Below are 22,575 nucleotides of genomic sequence, written 5' to 3' on the forward strand. Positions count from 1 at the left end.
ATAATTGTCCTCCCTAGAACAGAGGCCAATGAAGACCAGATCAGCAGATTCTTCCAAAACTTCTACAATGGTCTTTCTCGTGATCATAGGGCCTGGGTTCCTTATATCAACGAAGAAAACAGATTCCCCCTTCTTTTCAACTTTGCCGATGACACTCTGAATCAGGATAATGAACTCATGATGGCCATCATTACTCCCAGGGCAATTCCAGTAAACACATTCGGTAGCGGGAAAAACACCAATATCACGTATCAATTTTACAATCCATCGGCAGTATTCAGTCAATTGGCTTTTGGGCAACTGTCAATCAAACTTTGTTTTGCCGATGTGATCAAACCCAGAGAAACAATCACCTGTGGAACAGATTGGAGCAGGGTAGTGCAACTTTCCCCCGATGCCGATACTACAGATGTCGATATATCCAACTAGACGCCAGTATCTTTCATTACCGAATCATATAAGCAATGGTGGCGAGAGTGGAAGGAACAATTGTTTGCAACATCTGCTCACTCATATCGGCACATGATCGACCATGAATATGCCATTCCTGATGACGCAGTAAGTTTCTTTTAACTCTCTTCTGCTTTTTCCTTTCGTATATCGGTAACTAACTTTCTCGTGATAGGTTAACAACCCAGCACCATCTATGAGCATAAGTGGGAAACCCTTCAATCTTCAGCCTATTTCCCCGATATCACCGATCGGCTACAATGCCCCCACCTTAGATGCTTTGACTCACCAGAAGACCCGCGCCAAGACCATCACCTCCAAGTCCAAGTTGGCTACAGCTAGGGCCACTCCATCGGCTGCTGCTACAACCCTGATCAAGGCATTCAAGGTAACAACCCTGTTTATTTCTACTCATGCCGATCACATACTGTATTAACATTAATCATCAGGGTGTAAGAGCCTCTGCTGGATCGTCATCGGCAATTCCTCCGACATCAAGCACCACTACTTCTGACAAACCTTCAGAGGTATTCCTTCGATTTTACATTTTATCTGTTAAATATCATACCTTACACTTGTTTTGCAGCAACAAATGGGTACATCGGCAAGCGTACCAGACGTTCAAGCTCTGCAATCAACAAGTGCCGATGCCCCCCAGCCAACCGCTGCTGAGGTCCAAGCAAAGCACAAAGCCTTAACAGATGCCGAGGCACAGCCAAAACGATAGAAGTCCATGCCGATCCCCCCATCTGCCCCAACGTCTGCAAGCTGGCCAGAATCAATCAATGCAACTGAGCAAGCAGTTAATCCTCCTGTACAGGACATACCATCGGTCATCATACCCCAAGGGCCAACCACCGATGAGGCCACAGAAGATATCCCATCGACAAGCTCAGCCGATCCTCCACACGACATACTCCAGGCTGCCTCCTCCAGCCAAGTACAGGAAATCGCCTTGAAACAGGTAAGCCGATTGACCTAGTCGATTTATAATATTCATACTTGCCCTTAACTGACCTCTTTTTCCTTTTCTCAGGAACAAGACTCCCCAAACAGTCTATTTTCCTTTGCCATTGACGTTTCCGATGATGATGGAGAGGAAACAAGTTCTTCCCTTGCACTGGGAACAATATCGGCAGAAATTAAGTCTAAGTTGGAAGCTCTCCTAGACTTATTACAGCAGGATACCGCCCAACTGATAGAGGACTCGGACCCCGCAAAGGCAATTTTCAAAACAATCTGTGGCCAGGTCCCTACCGATGTCGAAGAAGTACTCTTCCCAGCAGCCCATTTAGAAAGCCGCCAATTGCAATATCAACGGGTTGCTCAACGCATTGCCGATAGAGCAGCTCAGGCTCAACTCAAAGAAGAGATGCTACAACTGAAACAGATTGCCGATGAGAAGCACAAGGGCATCGGCAACTTGTAGACTTCGGGCGCTGAACTTAAGCAGAAAATCTTAGATTTATCAGCAAAGAAAATGGCTTTATTGGCTGAATTGAAAGAAGTTGAGGCAGCTCTAACTCATGCCCAACAAGAAGAAAGCCAGCTACCCGATGCCATCAAGGCCCTTTAGCAAGAAAGAGACATCCAGGCTCGCAAAGCCCTGGCCATGAAGAAAAAACTCAAGCCTGTGGAGGGTGCTGCCGATGAAGACATCAAAGAAATGAAGGAAGCCGACCAGATTCGCCTGCGTGCGATATTGGCTATCCAATCCTTGTTAAACTTGTAAATCTTGTCTATTGCATCGGCACTTTATGGGACATTGACATCCTTGTATAATTCTAGCCGATAGGACTGTTATCGGCACTTATACTTTTATGCATCCATCCAGATACTAGGGTAATACTTCTTTAAATATTTTCCATTTAATGCTCTGGGAAACACAACCCCCTCGAGGGTTTCTAGAATATATGCGTTACCAGGAACAGACTGATTTACCCGATATGGACCTTCCCAATTAGGAGACCACTTCCCAAACTTTGAACTTTTAGTCTCAATCGGTAAAATCAATTTCCAGACCAGATCTCCATCGGCAAACTCCTTTACCTTCACCTACTTGTCATACCATCTGGCTACTCTTTTCTTATTTTCTTCGATGCTAACTGAAGCCCTTAACCGATGACCCGCCACATCTTCCAACTCATCTTTCATAAGAGTATCATAATCATCGGCTGTCAGCTGATTTTGAGAACGTATTCGCCTAGAGCCAACTTTAATTTCCCAAGGCAATACTGCATCGTGTCCATATACTAACTGATAAGGCGTTACTTTGGTTGCACCATGACATGACATCCGGTATGACCACAAGGCTTCATTTAATACTGTATGCCACCTCCTAGGATTTTCTTCAATTTTGCGCTTAATGAGTTTGATGATCCCTTTGTTAGAAGCCTCAGCTTGACCATTAGCTTGAGCATAATATGGAGAAGAATTTAAAACTTTAATTCCCATACCTACAGCAAACTCATCAAATTCTCCTGATGTAAACATAGTGCCCTGATCGGTAGTAATAGTCTGAGGAATACCAAATCGGTAAACAATATGCTCTTTCACAAAATCAATCATATTAACCGATGTCACCTTTTTTAAAGGAATTGCCTCAACCCATTTTGTGAAATAATCGGTAGCAACCAGAATAAATTTATGTCCTTTGCTCGATGGCGGATAAATCTGACCGATGAGATCGATAGCCCATCCCCGGAACGGCCAAGGTTTGATTATAGGGTTCATAGCCGATGCAGGCGCTCTTTGAATATTACCAAACTTTTGACACTTCTGACATCCTTTAAAATATTTAAAACAATCTTCAAGAATAGTCGGCCAATAGTATCCATTCCTTCTGATCATCCACTTTATTTTGAAAGCCGATTGATGCGCCCCACACACTCCTTCATGAATTTCACCCATCAAGCTTTTTGATTCATCACTGCTAACACATATGAGTAAAACTCCATCTATAGTTCGATAATATAATTCATCATCGAGGAGCACATACTTGGTAGCTTGGAACCTTACACGTCTTTCAACCTTTTTATATGGATCCTTTAAATAATCGACAATCTCCTTTCTCCAGTCATCAGTATCGACTACCGATGTTAGCACTTCCTGAATAGGCTGATACCCTGAAGCATGCTGAGCTAGTCGATTAGCCTCCTCATTATGCAGTCGAGAAATATGTTCAAGACGAAAATCTCTAAATCCTTTCAACAATTGCAAACATCTTTCATAATACGAAATCAAAACTTCACTTCGGCATTCATAAATTCCAGCCAATTGATTTATAACTAGCATAGAATCACCAAAGATTTCAACAGCATCAGCACGTATCTCCTTCAGTAATTCTAACCCTTTTATCAAGGCTTGGTATTCAGCCTGATTGTTTGTCGACGTAGCAACAATCGGCAATGAAAACTCATATTTCCTTCCTTGAGGTGAAATTAACACAATGCCGATACCTGCTCCTTCACCACATGTGGATCCATCGAAGAAAAGTGTCCAGGGAGCAACCTCCAGAGAGTCCACTGTATTACAATGCTGAGTGACAAAATCAGCCATAACTTGCCCCTTAACTGCCTTAGTTGATTCGTAACATAGTTCAAATTCTGATAATGCTAAAATCCACTTGCCGATTCTACCACTTAATATCGGTATTGACAGCATATACTTGACTACATCGTCTTTGCATATGACCGTACATTCGGCAGATAACAAATAATGTCTCAATTTGACACAAGAAAAGTATAAACACAGACATAATTTTTCGATGGCCGAATACCTTGTCTCAGCATCCACTAATCTTCTGCTCAAATAATAAATAACACGTTCTTTCCCCTCAAATTCTTGAATAAGAGCTGAACCGATAACGGTATCATCAGTTGACAAATACAACCTGAAAGGCTTCCCGTGTTGAGGTGGAACTAGCACTGGAGGATTTGTTAAATATTTCTTAATTTCATCGAGGGCTAACTGCTGCTCAGCTCCCCATACAAATTCCTGATCGGCTTTCAATTTAAGTAGTGGACTGAAAGCCTTGATCTTACCCGATAGATTAGATATGAATCTTCTAATGAAATTAATCTTACCGATCAAAGATTGCAATTCAGTCTTATTGGCAGGAGCAACCACCTTGTTAATTGCATCAATAGACTTTCTACTGATTTCGATGCCCCGTTGATGCACCATAAAACCCAAGAATTGACCTACCGATACACCAAATGCACATTTATTAGGATTCATCTTCAATCCATGCTTCCTTGTGCACTCCAGTATCTTTCGTAGATCGGCTAAATGTTTTGTGACATCTCTAGACTTAATCACTACATCATCAATGTAGATCTCCACTAATGTGTCGATGTATTCATGAAAAATAAAGTTCATAGCTCTTTGATAAGTAGCACCGGCATTTTTCAAACCAAACGTCATGACTATCCACTCAAACAACCCCACATGACCTGGACATCTGAAAGTAGTCTTGGGAATATCTTCTTCAGCCATGAATATTTGATTGTAACCTGCATTACCATCCATGAAGCTGATAACTTGATGTCCGGCTGCAACATCAATCAACAAATCAGCAATCGGCATTGGATAGCCATCCATCGGTGTGGCTTTGTTGAGATTCCTGAAATCAATACAAACACGAAGTTTTCCATTTTTCTTATAAACAGGAACCACATTAGAGATCCACTCTGCATATCGACACTACCGAATAAACTTTGCCTCAATTAATTTAGTTATTTCGGCCTTAATATCAGGAAGTATATTAGGGTTGCATCGGCGCGCTGACTGCTGATGTGGCCGAAATCCAGATTTGATAGGTAACCGATGTTCAACTACCGATCGGTCTAATCTAGGCATCTCATTATAATCCCAAGTAAAACAATCTTTATACTCTTTTAACAAATCAATTATTTGCTGCTTACACTTGGAATCTAACTTAGCACTAATAAAAGTAGGTCTTGGCCTATCGCCATCACCAATATCTGCTTCTACTAAATCATCTGCCGACGTAAACCCTTGACCTAACTTCCCATCATTGGCAAACCTATCCATTAAAACTCTTCTTCAGAACCGACTGCTTGGATCGGTGGAATTTGATAATCAGCAACTCTAAGAAACTCTTTTTCCCAAATTTCTCCTGATATGCATTTAGTTCGCTCATAAGTATCTGAATCTGCCGATGCGATGATATAAGAAGAATCACCAGGGACAATCTCAATCTTATCCCCAATCCACTGTACGAGGCATTGATGCATTGTAGAAGGAACACAACAATTAGCATGAATCCAATCCCTCCCTAGAAGCAAACTATATGCACCCTTGCCATTAATAACAAAGACCGTCGTCGGCAAGGTTTTACTGCCGATGGTCAATTCAACGCATACTGCCCCTTTAGCCGGTGACACATTGCCTTCAAAATCCTTCAGCATCATATCGGTTTTGGTCAAGTCTTGATCTCCCTTACCAAGTTTCCGATACATCACATAAGGCATAATATTAATCGTAGCCCCTCTATCGATAAGTATCTTAGATACAGGCTGCCCATCAACTCTGCCTTTCACAAACAAAGCCTTAAGATGCTGTCTCTCGTCATCGGTAGGTTTCTCAAAAATAGCCATCATTGGATCTAGTGTCAACTGAGCTACTTGATCAGAGAGAACAACTTCTTCCTCATTATCAGATAGTGCCAAAAACTCCATTGGCAACATGAATACCATATTAACATCTACTGATGGACCCTTATTTTTGTATTTTACCTGCTACTGCTGATGACCGGACCTCTCATTGGAGGAATTTTCCTCTTGGTATAAATCCTCCTGACGCTCACGTTGCATCCTCCTTCTCTGCGTCTTTGTCAGACCCTTTGGGCACCATCGAGGAAACTTGGTTTCACAAACCGGCTGATAACAGGTCCTAGTTGACTCTACACGGCGTATATTAGGGTCCCTATAGAATATTTCCTCATCGGGAACTCTTGCATTTGCCATTTCCTCAAGCTCCTCTTGATTCCTTGGAAAATATCCAGCGTGTTTACCAAGCTTTTCATGTACACTAAGTCTGCCCCCCAGCCGATCATGCACTGATGTTCTGCCTCTAATCGGCTCATTGATAAACAAACCCTGATTACCAGGTTGAAACCTCCTTTCTGACCGATTGACCCCATAATAACCATTGCACTCAGGGTAATTTTCAACAGTTGGCAATTTAATACCTTCTTCCCAGCAATGGATGAAAAACGGGCACCTCCAATGATCTTTATGCCGATGCCATTCTTCCTGACGTCTCTCTTCTTGCTGTTGTCGATATCGGTCATTTCACTGACGCCAACTCTCCTGCTGCCTTCGATGAGTAATCACAATGCCAGGTCGAGGATGATTTTTGGAACTACTGCTTTCTCCCAGCAAACCCTTACTTTTTGCATCATCGGTAGTTATCCGATGTTGGGGATCCACTGATGTGTTTTTCTCAGCAGCCTCTGACGTTAATACCTTGGTCTTCCCTTTGGCCTTCAATATATTTGCTGGAAAAGGGTGTTGATCAATTTTCATCGGCTTCTGGGCCTTGGAAATACCAAACTTAATTCTCCCAGATTCAATAGCCGATTATAACTGTTGCCTGAACACCTTGCACTCATTTGTACTGTGTGAAGTTGCATTATGCCATTTGCAGTACAAGATCTTCTTCAACTCTTCTACCGATGGGATCACATGATTAGGTGACAGCTTAATTTGGCCCTCTTGAAGCAGAAGATCAAATATTTTGTCAGCCTTGGTGATATCAAAGGTAAACTTTTCTGGCCCTTTTTGGCCAAAGGGACAAGATATCAGCTTTTTATTCTTAACCCACTCAGCTAAACCGATAACTGGTTCTTCATCAGAATCAGAATCTCCTACTTCTTCAACAAATGATACTTTTTTACTCCAATTCTTTTTAGGTTCAAAAACCCTAGTGTCTTGATCAGAAATCCTTTGCACGAGATGACTAAGACTTTCAAACTCCTGAGAAGCATATCTGTCTTTAAGATGTGGCAATAACCCTTGGAAAGCTAGATCGGCAAGCTACCGATCATCCAGCACCAGACTGTAGCACTTATTCTTTACATCTCTTAGCCTTTGCACAAAGCTTTCTACCGATTCATCATTACGCTGTCTTAATTTTACTAAATCAGTAAGCTTCTTTTCATGGATTCCAGCAAAGAAATACTTATGAAATTGTTTTTCTAGATCAGCCCAAGTAATAATAGAATTTGGTGGTAATGAAATGAACCATGTAAATGCCGATCTAGACAAAGATGATGAAAATAATCGAACTCTTAATTCATCTCTGCCAGCTGCCTCTCCACATTGAATAATGAAGCGATTGACGTGTTCCATTGTTGATGTATCATCTTGCCTAGAAAATTTAGTGAAATCTGGTACCTTGTACTGATTGGGGAGAGGAATTAAATCATATGCAGAAGGGTATGGAGTCCGATAAGAATAAGTATTGACCTTAGGTTTTATCCCAAACTGATCCTTCATAACTTCTGCTATCTTATCGGCCCAAAAAGCATCAGCCTCCTGCTGACGAACTGGCTGAATTTCTACAGGAGGTGGCTGCTGATATCCCTCCACATATCTTTGTGGCCCATGATCTCCAGCAATCGGCATATTTGCCGTTACTTGTGGTCCATTAACCTATTGGAAAGGATTCATCGGCTGAGCTGCCGATGCTTGATTCTAGAAACCAGCTTGCATATTACCTTGTTGAATCCCTGCAACCTACTGATTTTGTTGAACTGTATGTTGAACAGGTAACTGTCCTGACCAACCATTATTAGAACTCATCGGTACAAAACTTACCGATGGTTGGTAATTTGCTGATATTGTTGGATAATTATAACCAGCTTGAGGCATGAACTGAACCCCAGTTTGACTCATAGCAGGGGCTTTCTACTGCATCGGCATTAAGCTTGCCGATGGACTTGAGTTGGGTGTTTGAACCAAAGGCATCTGGAATCCTCCTGGAGTTGGTTGCATAGTAGTTGCTGTGGCATATTGAGGCACTTGAGCTATCGGCGAAATAGCCGATGGTATGGGAACTTTTCCTACTGCATCAAACACCTGAGGTAACCTAGGATTGAAAGTAGATGACTCCGGAGGCATACCATATCCCCACCAATTAGCAGAAATCTAACTATTCTGAGACACAGGGCCTGACATAGCTGATGCCGATAGATCTGTATTAAGCTGAATTCGTCCTCCTGGTAGTACCTGATCTAATCGTATCGGTGTAGATTGAATATTAGGTAAGCCTGCCAATACTGAAGGGGGAGTAACTTCTGTACCCACAACGGCCGAGGGAGCCGATGGAGTATTGACAGACGCCGGCTCTGGTTGGTGATAGGTAGGCCCAACGTAATGCGGTGACGCTTGTCCTTCTTTGAGAGTTCGAACCACAGCATTATGAACAGTATTGGACAGCACATTGGAATGATTAATCAAAGCATGATTTACTGCAGAATTAACCATCTCTTGAAGTTTACCAGGATTGGAGTCAAAGGTAACCTGCCGGGGCAATGGCAAATCTTGCTTCTAGATGACTTGTCCACTCTTGTTCAGGCTAAATGATTTCAGACAAATCTGCCTATATTCTTCTACAGCCTTTTCCATAGCCTGCCTCTGCTCTTCTTTAAGATCTTCTTCTGATACCGCGATAATGTTCTCTAAATTGATCTCGGAATTGAACATATTGATCGGACTGATTGGTCCCACCGGGCGTGCCAAAAGATGTGTTGATGCAAAAGTGGATCTGCAAACACAAAGGGCTAATACCCGAATCGATATCCAAAGCGTGCCAGTCGATTTGACCTGTTAATCGACAAGGATGAAAATACGAGCACTTTGGTCCTGACAACAGCAATACGCCCAGAAGTCACGGCCAAGAGGTACTCACACGGAACTCGAGGATCGCCAAAGGTCGCACTGAAGCTATGCAACTCGCCGAATCAATGAGAACTCGTAAAAAGGAAAAATATGCAAATTGACGAAGTCGCCGAAAAGTAAGTAGATGCAAATAGGAGTAAAAATTGGTTTTGATATTGATTGATGTTTTTATTACATTGCCCCTCACTCCATATTTATACTCTGATCTAAAGAGACACAACCAAACACAACTAGGACACCAAGCCCATATCTAAGGAAACACGTGACTCTTACATGAATCATACTCTAACAAATATAGAAAAGGAAATCAACTCCTATCTATTTCCCTGTCCGCCTCAATTACGATGGAAATCTCACCGTCCTCCTTTCCATCGACATACTCCCTGTTTCATCGGCAGTAGTCTTCAAGCCTTCCTTCATCGGCATCGACAATAACATCTCCAACCTTATCGGCAACGCCCGAGTCTAAATCAACCTTTTCATCGATCACCACCATTCATCAGCAACCATCTTTACAAACTGATTTTCATCGGCTGTCAGCGTACACAATAACTTTCCTCTGCCGATTAGCCCACTCTGATCATTTTGACACGTGCAAAAAATGGTGTCAACAGCGTGTGATGTCTTCGTCTGTGCGTGCATCTGAGCGTCTATCTGCCTTCGTCCCCCTAGAAACGGCCCCGATCACTCTCTTTTATAGTTGAAGGGGGGATAGGGGCGATACATGTGTTCGCTACGTGGCGGTTCATGAGCGGAGGCGGTATGCCCATCCCTATGGCTTGTCACTGTGGCGGCATGGTCGACGGAGCGGTCTTGTCCTTGATGCACTGGAGCGACGCACCGGTCACGCCCGATCTTGTGCGACGTGGGAGCTCCAGTGATAGCTTGACATAGGGCATGTCATATGCTATGGACGACATGTCGGTCGCTGTATGTTGATAGCGTAGAGAGCCGAGGCTCAGTCGGTGCAGAGGTCGAACCATCGTGGGAGGCTCGGCGGGCGTGAATCCCGAGGCTATCGAGACCCCGAAGTGGATTGCCGAGGCTCGGAGGGAGCAGTTGGTCCTATACACTGATTCCGAGGCTATAGGTACCCGGACTTGACTCCCCACGCCGCGCTATCCTCGGAGCAGGGGTTAGGTAGCACAGTGCAATACTAGTGTCAGTCATGGGCACAGTGCCGAGCACAGCGGCCGGTAACCCCTGCCCCGTCCTGTCCCGAACAGCATGGTGTTGATGCGACTCCCATCTCGTCGGTCACTCCACTATGTCGAGCTGTCGTTCGGCTGACATCGCGGGAGTGGTTGGTCACATTAGTTGGACGTGACGTTCTGTCAGGGAAATCGGTCGAGGCGGAGGCGACGGGGTTGTCGCTAAGCCGGCCTTGAGCGAGGTGGAGAATCGGTACCTCATTTGAGGCCTTACGTGCGGGGCCTCGAGCAAGACGGAGAATCGGTACCCTGTCTAAGGCCTTACGTGCAGGGTCTCGAGCGAGACGGAGAATCGGTACCCCGTTCGAGGCCTTACGTGAGGGGTCTCGAGTGAGACGGAGAATCGGTACCCCATCCGAGGCCTTACGTGCGGGGCCTCGAGCGAGACGGAGAATCGGTACCTCGCCCGAGGCCTTACGTGCGGGGCCTCGAGCGAGGCGGAGAATCTGTTCGAGGTGGGCCAGGCGGTCCAGCCGGGTCTCGGACAAGGTGGGGGTTAGCCAGTAGTTGTCTCTTAGCTTCGATTTTTACAGGGTCTAAGCGATTTTTCGGTTTTTACTTAGAGGACCCTCTTTTATGGTACCCGACACATATGTAAGTGGGGTCTAGTTTTATTTGTCTCATCGAGTCGAACACACTAGTGCAAACAGAATTAAAAACGGATACAAAGTTTATAAATTATAGCAATTTTAAATAAAATGTTTTCTTTTTTTTACTATGTCAACGCTGACATAAGTATGCCTAGGGTGAGCGCGCAGCCGATACGTCAAAAGAGAATGACTAAGGCTATCTCCAACAATAACACCTAAAATATAAGACACATTCGTCCTTTGGATAGCGCTACAGGCAAAAGGTTCAATAACTATTCGACATCTTCTCCAACAACAAGACCCGAAAGAGAATTCTTTCTGTAAATGGGTTTCTAGGAGAGAGGATGCTCATATTTGGGTTGTGCCTCTCAAGTAATCTAAAATAGGTCTCTCGTATAGGTACTCTGTTAGAAGCTGATTTTAGATCTTTTGCTATCCATTTTGAGTTTGGGTGCCCATATAGGTTCTTTGTTGGAGACAGTTAGGGATAAAAACGGTACGGATATTTTCCGACCGTATTCGAAACCGAATCCGTTTAGAGGGGTTGAGATCTGTCTGTATCCGAGTCCGGATATCTAACATCCGATACCGTATCCGTATCCGAATACTCAAATCGTATATTTATGATGTCGATATCCAATCGTATCATATCCGACATAGCTGACACTATCCGTATTCAAATCCGAATCCGGACAGAAATATGAAAACAAATGTAATATCGGTGATATCCGTCCGTATCGGATCCGTTTTCATCCCTAGAGACAGTGCACGCCTCGCCATCCAAAACAGAAAAAGATAAAACTATTTTTTCTTAAAAGAGGAAACAAATGCATGTTGGAAATTGGTTCGTCAAATTTAATTTGACGAACCAACGTTCGCTATTTAGGTGGTGTTTGGATCTAACGACTAAAAATTAGGAGGTGTGTTGGGAGGATGTTGCATAGGGTATTCGAATACTAATAAAAAAATAAATTACATAATCCGTCAGTACTTCACGAGATAAATTTTTTAAACCTAATTAATCTGTCATTAGCGCTTATTTACTGTAGCACCACATTATCAAATCATGGACTAATTAGGTTTAAAAGATTCGTTTCGTAAATTAGTCGTAAACTATGCAATTAGTTTCGTAATTAGTCTATATTTAATACTCTATATATGTCCAAACATTCGCTCGGGACCTGCGGCGGATCCAAAGGGGGGGCTGGGGGGCTCCAGCCCCCCCTAATTTCTTGATTTCAAGCCTAATTACTGTAGTAAAAGATTGATTTCACCATTAAATCTTCATGCAAATCAACATCTCCTTTGTTTTAGCCTCCCTTGTCCTGCATCATGCATCCGCCACTGCTCGGGACATCGACTAAAATTTAGGAGCGACAACCAAACACTACCTTACCTTAGTCAGACCGCCTGTCAGGCATGCATACAGCGTAGTACAGTACGAAGCGAAGTGACGCACGGCTCAGTGCCTCAGTGGCCCCATGCAGCGCAAGACAAGTCGCTGGAAAGCGACGGCAGAAAAGGTATGCGATTTTCAGCTACTACACGCCAAAGGAACAATCCCCCGGATTGATCGGGCTCCTCTATCGGTCTATCCGCTTCATTTTATCCATCATCGACGGCACGCGTGCGATGGCGCCACTGTGTGGCTTCCGGCCACCGAGGCCACTGTGGAAGGGCGGAAGGCAGCCGCGGCGCGAGCGCGATCCAGAAGCCGGCGCACCTGCGTCACTCGCTCTCCCGCACTGCCGCGATCTCCTCTGACGTCGACGTCGCCCGGGATGACACAGAGGGAAGGGGTGGAGCGGGAGAGGTGAACAGGCTGCTCGGTGACTTTTGTGAGGGCCGCCAGATGGAGGAGAGCCGGCTCGACACGCCGGCGATGAGGAGAATCAGTGACTGGTATACGTTCCTTCTCCTCCTCCCCTGCCGCTTATCCTTGCTTTACTTTCCATTGGCATGTTGTTGTTGCTGTATCGCATTTGATTCGACGAGTTCGTGTTCGATTGTTGGTATCAACACTCCCTAACCATCGCTGACAGCTTGTTCGGATCGATTTTGAACTGAAAATTTGGTTAATGGGAGGGGCTAAAACAACCGGTCGTTGGCTAGACACACTCGAAAACAAACAGCAACTGCCATCAAGCTAGCAACACGTGACTGTGCTTTCAGATCTCACATCGTACTCACTGAATCGTTCGCGAAGCCAAACCCTGCAAATGGAATTTATCAAAAGGAAAGTTTTGCCGAGTTTGAAGCTCTTTGTTTCGCTTTGCTTGTTGCAGGATAATGTCACAAGAATTCCCAAGCGATATAACCATCCAGGTTGGGGAGGCGACCTTCAACTTACACAAGGTAAATAATACTCCTAGTACATATGAATCACAGCGCTTCCATATCATAGCTTTCCATGCGTGTTCTTGGGATCATCGATCGTATAGAAAGCTTGGGTTCTGAGTTCTGACTAGCGGTTCGAACGCTGCCGCAGCTCCCGTTGGCATCGAGGTGCGGCTACATAAGGAAGCAGGTGTCGGGGATCAATGGCTCCAGGGTCACCCACATCGACCTTACGGGCATGCCGGGCGGCGCCGCGGCGTTCGAGCTCGTCACCAAGTTCTGCTACGGCGAGGACTTCGAGATCACGGAGGGCAACGTCGCCATGCTGCGGTGCGCCGCCGAGCACTTGGAGATGACCGACAACAGCATGGGCGGGAACCTGGCCGCCAGGACGGAGGCCTACCTGGAGGGCGTGGCGCTGATGAGCCTCGCGGGCGCGGTCACCGTGCTCCGGAGGTCGGAGGATCTCCTCCCGGTGTCCGAGGATGTGGACCTCGTCGGCAGGTGCGTCGACGCCATCGCGTACATCACCTGCAGCGACAGCCAGTTCAACATGTCCGTGGGCAACACCACCAACGGTAACGGCATGGCCGTGTCGTCGTCCAAGGCCGTCGATGACTGGTTGGCTGACGAGCTGACGTCGCTGCGGATTGACACGTTCCAGAGAGTCCTCATTGCCATGAAGGCGAGGGGGTTCAAGGGCATTGCTCTGGGCACGCTCATCATGCTCTATGCTCAGAAGTCGCTGCGAAGACTGGTGAGCTCAACTCCTGCGCAATGTATCTACAAGTACAGGAAGATCTGGTACATGATCACCACCTGACAAATTTCTGAGCTTGTGTGTTGCAGGACACACACGGAAGGGAGAAGAAAAAGATGGACCCGAAGCAGGAACACGAGAAGCGTGTGGTGCTTGAGACCATCGTGACTCTGCTGCCCAAGGAGAAGAACTCCATGTCCGTGAGCTTCCTCTCGATGCTGCTTCGGTCAGCGCTGTACCTGGACACGACCCTGGCGTGCCGGCTCGACCTCGAGAAGCGGATGGCCGCGCAGCTCGGGCAGGCCGTGCTGGACGACCTCCTGATCCCGTCCTCCTCGCCCGAGGCCGGCACCACGTTCGACGTCGACGCGGTCCAGAGGATCCTGGTCGGGTACCTGGAGCACGAGGCCGAGGCGGCCCGGCTGGACTACAACACCGACGACGACTTCATCTCGACGGCGTCGCCGCCCAACGACGTCGGAATGGTCGGCAAGCTCATGGAGTCGTACCTGGCCGAGATCGCGTCGGACGTGAACTTGCCCATTGACAAGTTCACCGACCTCGCCGAGATGATCCCGGAACGCGCCAGGTTTAACGAGGACGGCATGTACCGTGCCATCGACATCTACTTGAAGGTGAGAAATTAAACACAGAGATCTTAATTGTTTTTTTACTGCCATATTGGTTATGGGTTTTTCCTCAACTAGATGATCGTTCACTGTGGACTATGGATTCCTGCATGCAGGCGCATCCGCATCTGAGCGAGGCCGAGCGGAAGAAGGTGTGCCGGGTGATGGACTGCCAAAAGCTGTCGCGCGAGGCGTGCGCGCACGCGGCGCAGAACGATCGGCTGCCAGTGCAGACGGTGGTGCAGGTTCTCTACCACGAGCAGCGGCGCCTGCGCGAGGCCCCTAAGCACGCGCCGCCGCCGAGCGGCGTGTCGTCGTTCTACGGCGGCGACTCCCTGGCCCCGTCGCCGCCACACAGGCCGGCGCCGACGCCGAGCCTCCTGGGCCAGCACGCCCGGAGCGTACCGGACGAGGTGTCGCGGCTACAGCGGGAGAACGAGGAGCTCAAGATGGAGCTGCTGCGGCTGAAGATGCACCTGAGGGACCCGCCCGCGGCGCTCCCGCAGCCCAGCGGCGCTCCACCGTCGGGGCGCCGCCCGCCGCCGAAGAAGGCCGCAGGCGGCAGCGGAGGGTTCATGAACAACGTGTCCAAGAAACTCGGGCGGCTGAACCCGTTCCTGCGGCTTGATGCCGTGGGCACGGAGCCGCCCAAGGATCGGAGGCGGAGGCGCTCCATCGAATGGTGATTGGTGAAGTTGCCCATGCGGCCATGCTCATGTGGCAGGCTTCTTTCGTCTTGAAATCTTCTTGACGGCTATTTCACTTGATGAACAAAAAAATGACTCGCGGTCACGGATTGAATGGCTTGAGTTGTGAGTAAATATAGGTAGCAATCTCACTTGGACATAAATAAGCGTTATGCTATGTTAGTAGCATGGCTGTACTGGGCTGTAAATCTGCATTGTACCTAAATCCTAGTGCAAGCAAGGGAACTTTTTATGTAAATTTTGGACTTAACTTCAGTGCAAAACGAAGCTGGTAGCTCTGTAAGTACGATGTCGCTGTGGTAAAACTGCACAAGGGTAAGCGGTATCATTTTCGCTGTACAAAAAGCTCGTGCATGGGCACAAAAATGTGGTTTCCAGTTTCCACTGTATACATAGATGCCCCAGCATATGTGGATGGCGCCTGTCAGGCAACGGCGGCCTTGCAAGCGCGGCATTATATCCTCTATTATCGGAAGATTATGGTGGTGTATTCCTGGCTACAAGTGCATCCCCGGCTCGTGACAGGTGACAACTGACAAGTGACAGATGACACCTAGATTGTGTCATGGCCTTTTGCCCTTTTGCTCCTGTAAAATGTGGGCATCCACAGGTCAGAACAAATATTGATAGGAACAGAAGGTAGCAACAAGGCTTCACATTGTCACTCTAAGTCTCTAACAGGAGCTGTGGAGGGCGATCACGAGTAGCCTTGAATCACGAGATGAAGCATTCGAGAATTTAGATACTTCTTCACAAAGATCAGGTCAACTGCAACAGAATATGAAAGTGAGTCCTGCCAATGAAGAATGAACTGCTACGCATTCTTCAGCACCATTACCCCTCCTCTTCACTTGCAATATACATGGTTCAGGAGTCAGGACACGTTAAAACTCAGTTCCAAGCATTTTACAGGGCACGTAAATAGTAGTACCGCATACAACAGCAACGTTTCAGAGCAATGCATCTGCCAAACAGGCCGTTCCCTATTTCCTTTTCACAGGTTAAACTAGAAATGATGAGCCATAGTCTCGTACTGTCCGTGGGGGTAGGACCCCAGATATGCACGACAGACTATATGGGCTGCGCTGTCAGGGACGGTCCAACCCACAAGACGAAGACCTACGGGGCACGGTATTACACTGCGTGTACCGCAAGATATCTAGGGCGATATCCTGAAGATGCTACGAAATATGTTAGGATATGCTCGATCCCGTGATTCTTGTAATCTGTTATTACTTACCGGTTATCTCCTAAATCTAACCGACTTGTAACCCTACCCTCCGGCTATATAAGGCGGGTAGGGGACCCCTCAAAATACACGTAATATCATACGATAGCCAATACAAACTAACACATCACAGGAGTAGGGTATTACGTCGTGCAGACGACCCGAACCTGTCTAACTCTTGTGTCTCTGTTGTCTTCTTGATCTTGATTACGCGCACCTCTGCCGATCAATCTACCTTCGTGGGATACCCCTCGAATGACTGTCGACGATATTCTGTCGATAGTTGGCGCGCCAGGTAGGGGTGTGAATGTTGTTTCCATGACGAACAAGATGGTACACTTTTCAGGCTCTTCGTCCTCTCCAAAGCCCGGCCAGATCTTTACGGTCGGATCGATCTCCTGGGTCATCAATGCTGACGGAGACGGAGAGATCATCAAGCCGGTGCAGATCGATTCTACGCCAACCACACCAACACCTGCAACAGCAGATCCGATCTCAGAACCGCCTCCGAGGTCGTCTTCACCAACAACTCGCCGCCTACTGCCCCGCTACTCGAGGAAGCAGGTCGGCAACGACGATCTGATCGCATCCATCGATCAAGTCGGCCAGAAGCTCGTCGACTGCCTCTCCCTCGCGGAATCGGCTCTAATCACTCTGGTTCGGCGCCGACCACCTCCTGGTTCCGATCTATTGGGGGAGCAAGAATTGAATTTGGTTCAATACCAAAGTAGCCATGGTACTGAAATGGCCACAATTTGAATATTGTTGTTTGGATGACCATTGAATTGGCTTTTGGAACCCTATCAGGTAACTCAAATATGTTTCCTATTTGGATGCAAAAACATGGAATTGAAATGCTGGGAAGCTCGACCCAGCCATGGGGGAGCTCGACCCTGGCCTTGGCGCTGGCCTCACAATGGGCGAAAAGGAGGCGCCAACAATGGGGAAGAAGGGGCGGATCTCGGGCGCTGGCCTCACGCCACCCAACGCCTCACGCGCCCCGCCTTGGACTTCTTAATTTGCTTTTAGGTTGTCTAACACTTCCTCTAATGTCTTCCTTGAGTGTTTATCATATCTTTGTGTTCAAATCTCTGTCCATGTCCGTCTTGCAACCTATTAGACTACAAAATAAGCACTTGCAAATATGTTAGTCCAATTTAGTTGTGTTGATCATCAAACACTAAAATTCAAACTAAATAGACTAAGGGTCCACTTTCCTTAGAAAGAGATAACCAGACTCTTTGTCATAGGTATACGGGAATAAAGGAAGTCCAAAGCATCGTGCTTACATGTATAGATTAATCTTATTTAACCCAAATACATAGAATTATGTCATTTCATCGTTCATATACAAAGCATTCTCTATTATATATATAATAGTGTGCGTATACAACTAATATTGCAAATCCTTGCCAAAGGACTCTAGCCCAAGTGGTTAGGGAATTCCGACGGCACTCCTCAGGTCCTGAGTTTGACTCCCCGTGGGAGCGAATTTCGTGGTAAAAAAAATCCCCTCGCCTGTCCCCATAAGCCAAAGCGTAGAACGGCCCGGCCCGATTCTTACAGGGCAACGAATTCCGCTACGTCAGGATGGGGGCGGGGTTTGGGGGTTTTCTCGATCCGTGTGAGAAGATTATCCTTCTTATAAAATGCCCGGGGCCGTCATACCCCTATAGGTCGAGTTTTTTTATATAGCAAATCCTTCAATATGAATGCACTACGACCTACGGCTACTCCAACTCTGTCTTTTATAGTTGCATAAAGATATGCTTATTGATATACAGAACAACATATCATGCATATTCGTTGCTTTGTTTCTATCGCTTCACATTAAAGCAATACTAGATAAGGTACTACTTGAAACCAAAGACTCTTACAAGGACATAGTATCCTTTCCAATAAAGGCATGCTTATTGATAGACAGAACAACCTATCATATTTGTTGCTTTGTTTCCATCGCTTCAAATTAAAGCAATACTAGATAAGGTACCGTGTGAAACCAAAGACTCTTACAAAGACATGGTATCCTTAGAACTCTCTCACTCCATAGAAAAAGACCTCGTGAGCATTGCTTGAGAGCTAAACATACTCGTAGTCGTAGGCTCGTGGTATCCCTTTTTTCTCCTACTAGGAATGACAAGTCCATCCGCATCTAGTCGCCAAACCAACGGACTTACTCCCTCCGTCCCGTAATAATCACACGTCTGGGATACGAAGCTGCAAATTAGTGCTGCTGGAAAATTACGTTTTTGCCCCTATACTGGTATGAGGTGACATGAATGCAAAAGCTGCAACGCTACTGTGTGAGGGGATAAGGACAGACGATTGGTGCCGCAGTGCAAAAACGAGTGGATGGGAGCACCCGCACTCCGTCAGTTCCCTCCGTTGGTCCCACGCCGTTCCATAAACTTTTGTCTTCTACTGCTACATACATTGGACTTCACGCCTATGTGATCGATTAAATTGGGAAAAAATTTGAACTCCAGACGTCCATTTAATCTGGGACAGAGGGAGTAGATTTTTTTTAGTGGACCCAACGGACTTAGATTATATATTCGTAAAAAACATGGAGGAATTTGGAAACAGAGTCGAGAATTTAAGCAGCGTCAGGCTTCTGGGCCCAGCCCAACACAACAGCTCGCGCGGATGACCTAACTCCTTCCACTGACAGACCCCCGCAAGGCCGCAACCACCACTCAACCGCTTCCGCCACTTTACCCGCCGCGCCCATGAATCCCATCTGGGCCCCGCTTTATCAGGGGTTCGCGCCGACGTGTGAGACGCCGCCTACCGCCTCCTGGCACGTGCCCGCCGCCCCCCGTTAACTAACTGCCCGCAACTACCCTACCCACCAGCCCGACTGACGCCGATGCCCCCACGCACCACTCGTGACTCGGGCCCGCGCGTCAGTGTCGGTTGACTGTGAGCATCGGTGCCTCGCGGTTCTCCTTCTCTCCCGCGCGTACAAATAGGGGCAAAGGGAGAGAGAGGAGACGACCGACCGGACCCCGGTCTAATTACTGATTAGCGAGGGGAAGGAAGCGAGAGGGAGGCGGCCAAGGAGGCCTAGGGTAGTCCCGTACTGTCTCCTGCGGCGCAAGTCCCACCGGCGACTGACTGCCTTGCGTCGGCGAATCCATGGGCTACTGGTGGGACCGCGTCGTGCTGCCGGTGCGGCGGGCCTGGCTCGGCGTCGCGTCCCGCTTCGGTGTTCGCCAAACCGGTATGTACGGCACAGCGGCGGCGCGAGGCGGCTCGACGTCGGCGGCGGCTCTCGTACGATCCCTCGGCTGCGCTGCGCTGGCCTGACTGACCCCGTCGCTGGTTGCTTGCAGGGCTGTGGAGGCTGCGGCAGGAGGTGAGCACGTGCGAGTACGAGGACGTGCACGTGATGTGGGAGATGCTGAGCCGCACCACGGCGCCGCCGCCCGCGCCCAGGCGGCCCAGCCGGTTCCGGCCGCACCCGCGGCCGTGGGGCGACAGGTTCCGCCTCTGCCGGGGCTTCTAGTAGATCAAGGCCGCCGCCGCGTCAGCTCCGCTGCTGTTGCTGCGGGACGGTAGTGATTCCGCTTTCTTTTGACTTTTCTTGTATCTATGTATCGTCGATCCCTCCGGGCTCTGAGATGTACTTCCATTCCTCCTCGTGTATCCGTCTCGATCCGCCGCCTGCAGATGATGATACCGGGGTATGTGAATGAACAGAGATATTTCGGTCGGGTTATTATTGTGTCTTGTTTCTACTACTAAACCACCTAGTTCTCCATCTCTGTGTTGCAAAATCATGCCCTTTTCCCCCCTTTCGATCCTTTCTTGATGATGAATTTATCTGTAAAAAAAAGGTGTAGAGTATTAGGGTATGATCTCAAGACTCAATAAGTAGATCTTACTTTATGCAGCCTGTTTATTCAGGTTAATTTCAGGCAAACCAATTCAATCTGAGGAGGGCCCAGGGCATCTTTAGTTTTACAAAAAAAAAAGGTTAATTGGAGAAACACCATTATAATTTTCACGGCTCGGAGAAACGTCATTACTATTCATCTATTTTGAAGTATGTCATTATAATTATTCATTTTCCACAAAATGCTACGCAAGGACACAGCCTAGACAACAGCTGCAGACGTATACGAAGACATATACTTTATCTCTCCTGTCACTGACACACGGGCCCTACATGTCATCTTCTTCTTTCTCTTCTCCTCCTCTCTCTCCATCCCGACGAGCAGCAGCAGCAGCTGCACGTCCAGCAGCACGCCACGGGCGAGCAACCTGCGTTGGGGACGATCTCGCCATGGCCGGGGCAAGCTCTCCATGGCCATTGGCGCCGAGCTCACCGGGGCAGTCGGGGCCGAACTCGCTGGGGCCGTCTGCGTCGGCGCTGAGCTCGCCATGGCCGCCGGGGCCGAGCTCGCCCGCGGCCGTGCTGCGCTCGTCGTGGCCGCCAGGTCCGAGCTCGCCCCTCCCCCATGGCTGGAGCTCAAGTAGAGGTCATGCTCGCCTCTACCAAGGCCTTGCGTGCGCGTACAGCGCGAGTAGGGCTTGCCCTCATCGTCGGTGCCGAGCATGCCCGCGCCAGCAAGTTCCCGTTCGGTCCCGAGCGGCCACTGTGTCCCGAGCCGAAGAGAGATGAGAGGAGGAAGAAGATGACATGTGGGGCCCGCGTGTCAGTGACAGGGGAGATGAAGTATACGTCTTTGTATACGCCTGCAGCTGGGCTCAGGCTGTGTTCATACGTATTCATTGGCATTTTTGTGGGAAACGAAGAATTATAATGGCATGTTTTAAAATAGACGAATAATAATGACGTTTCTCCCAACCACGAAAATTATAATGGTGTTGGGAATGACGTTTCTCCCGACCACGAAAATTATAATGGTGTTGGGAAGAAGGGAGAGTAGGCTCGAAAAAACGAATATTCCCATATTGACCGCCGATTGATGATATATAATCCGAGTTCTAGTTCCATCATCATCGTTCAGCAGTCGCTAAGAATCGACGTCTCGCTCGCTTTGATGACCCGCCTTGATGCAGCTGTGTGCAGTAGTTTTCGGTGCTCACTGCAGCCGATCGATCAGTATCGCAAACCATCACCGTGTGATGTGTTCCTTTACCCAACCAATGGCCCTGTTACCGTGCCCTTAAAGCCAGCTCGATCCGCTTCTTTTTTCATCCGAAATAGTATTTTTCTCTCATAAATTCTTTCAGATTTATCCAGATTCCTCCAGAATTCCTCCAAGCTGGTCCCGTTCGCTGGGAAAAATCTGGAGAAATTTGTGAGAGGAAAACACTGTTTCAGATAAAAAAAAAGAAGCGGATCAAGCCGAATTTAAGGACCCGTGAACGGTGTGTCCCTTCAGGCGCACTTCATCTAGCCTCAGCTGAATAGCTGATACCTACAGGCTACTGAACACTATCAGCTGCAGCAGCAGCGCAACCACAACCACACCTGTTCCTTCCCTTCTCCCACCAGTATTCTCCAAAAGAAAATTAAAGAAAGATGTATGCGCAGAGACAGAGAGCTTTCGGTCGTTGTCGTTGGACTGACTTTTCGGCTTTAGCATCTCTTGGTTCTTGGCAAAAGACGAGGAGCGGGGGCAAGCCGTCCTGATTTTTAATTGCTCAATCTCCAAACCAAGCCAAACCACCCTATCCGACGGGCGGCCACGACAGTTTCCTGCGGGTTCTTCCGATTCTGCTCGGATGCTGCTGTCTCCCGCGGAAATCCGCTCGGCCGCACGG

General features: G+C 47.6%; 2 protein-coding genes across 2 annotated transcripts; both read left to right on the forward strand.

Annotated features, from left to right (window-relative positions):
- Positions 1-12,810: 12,810 nt before the first annotated feature.
- Positions 12,811-15,897, forward strand: LOC136504536 (BTB/POZ domain-containing protein SR1IP1-like). The gene is made up of 5 exons (XM_066499476.1): positions 12,811-13,080; positions 13,464-13,533; positions 13,667-14,272; positions 14,365-14,910; positions 15,021-15,897. Exons 1-5 carry the CDS (start codon positions 13,031-13,033, stop codon positions 15,588-15,590), a joined length of 1,842 nt encoding a protein of 613 aa, XP_066355573.1. The 5' UTR covers positions 12,811-13,030; the 3' UTR covers positions 15,591-15,897.
- A 3,927-nt stretch (positions 15,898-19,824) lies between these two features.
- Positions 19,825-20,560, forward strand: LOC136504545 (uncharacterized). Its single transcript, XM_066499484.1, has 2 exons — positions 19,825-20,062; positions 20,175-20,560. Exons 1-2 carry the CDS (start codon positions 19,978-19,980, stop codon positions 20,345-20,347), a joined length of 258 nt encoding a protein of 85 aa, XP_066355581.1. The 5' UTR covers positions 19,825-19,977; the 3' UTR covers positions 20,348-20,560.
- Positions 20,561-22,575: the final 2,015 nt, after the last annotated feature.

This window comes from Miscanthus floridulus, chromosome 1, assembly GCF_019320115.1.
Source record: "Miscanthus floridulus cultivar M001 chromosome 1, ASM1932011v1, whole genome shotgun sequence".
Lineage (NCBI taxonomy): Eukaryota > Viridiplantae > Streptophyta > Magnoliopsida > Poales > Poaceae > Miscanthus > Miscanthus floridulus.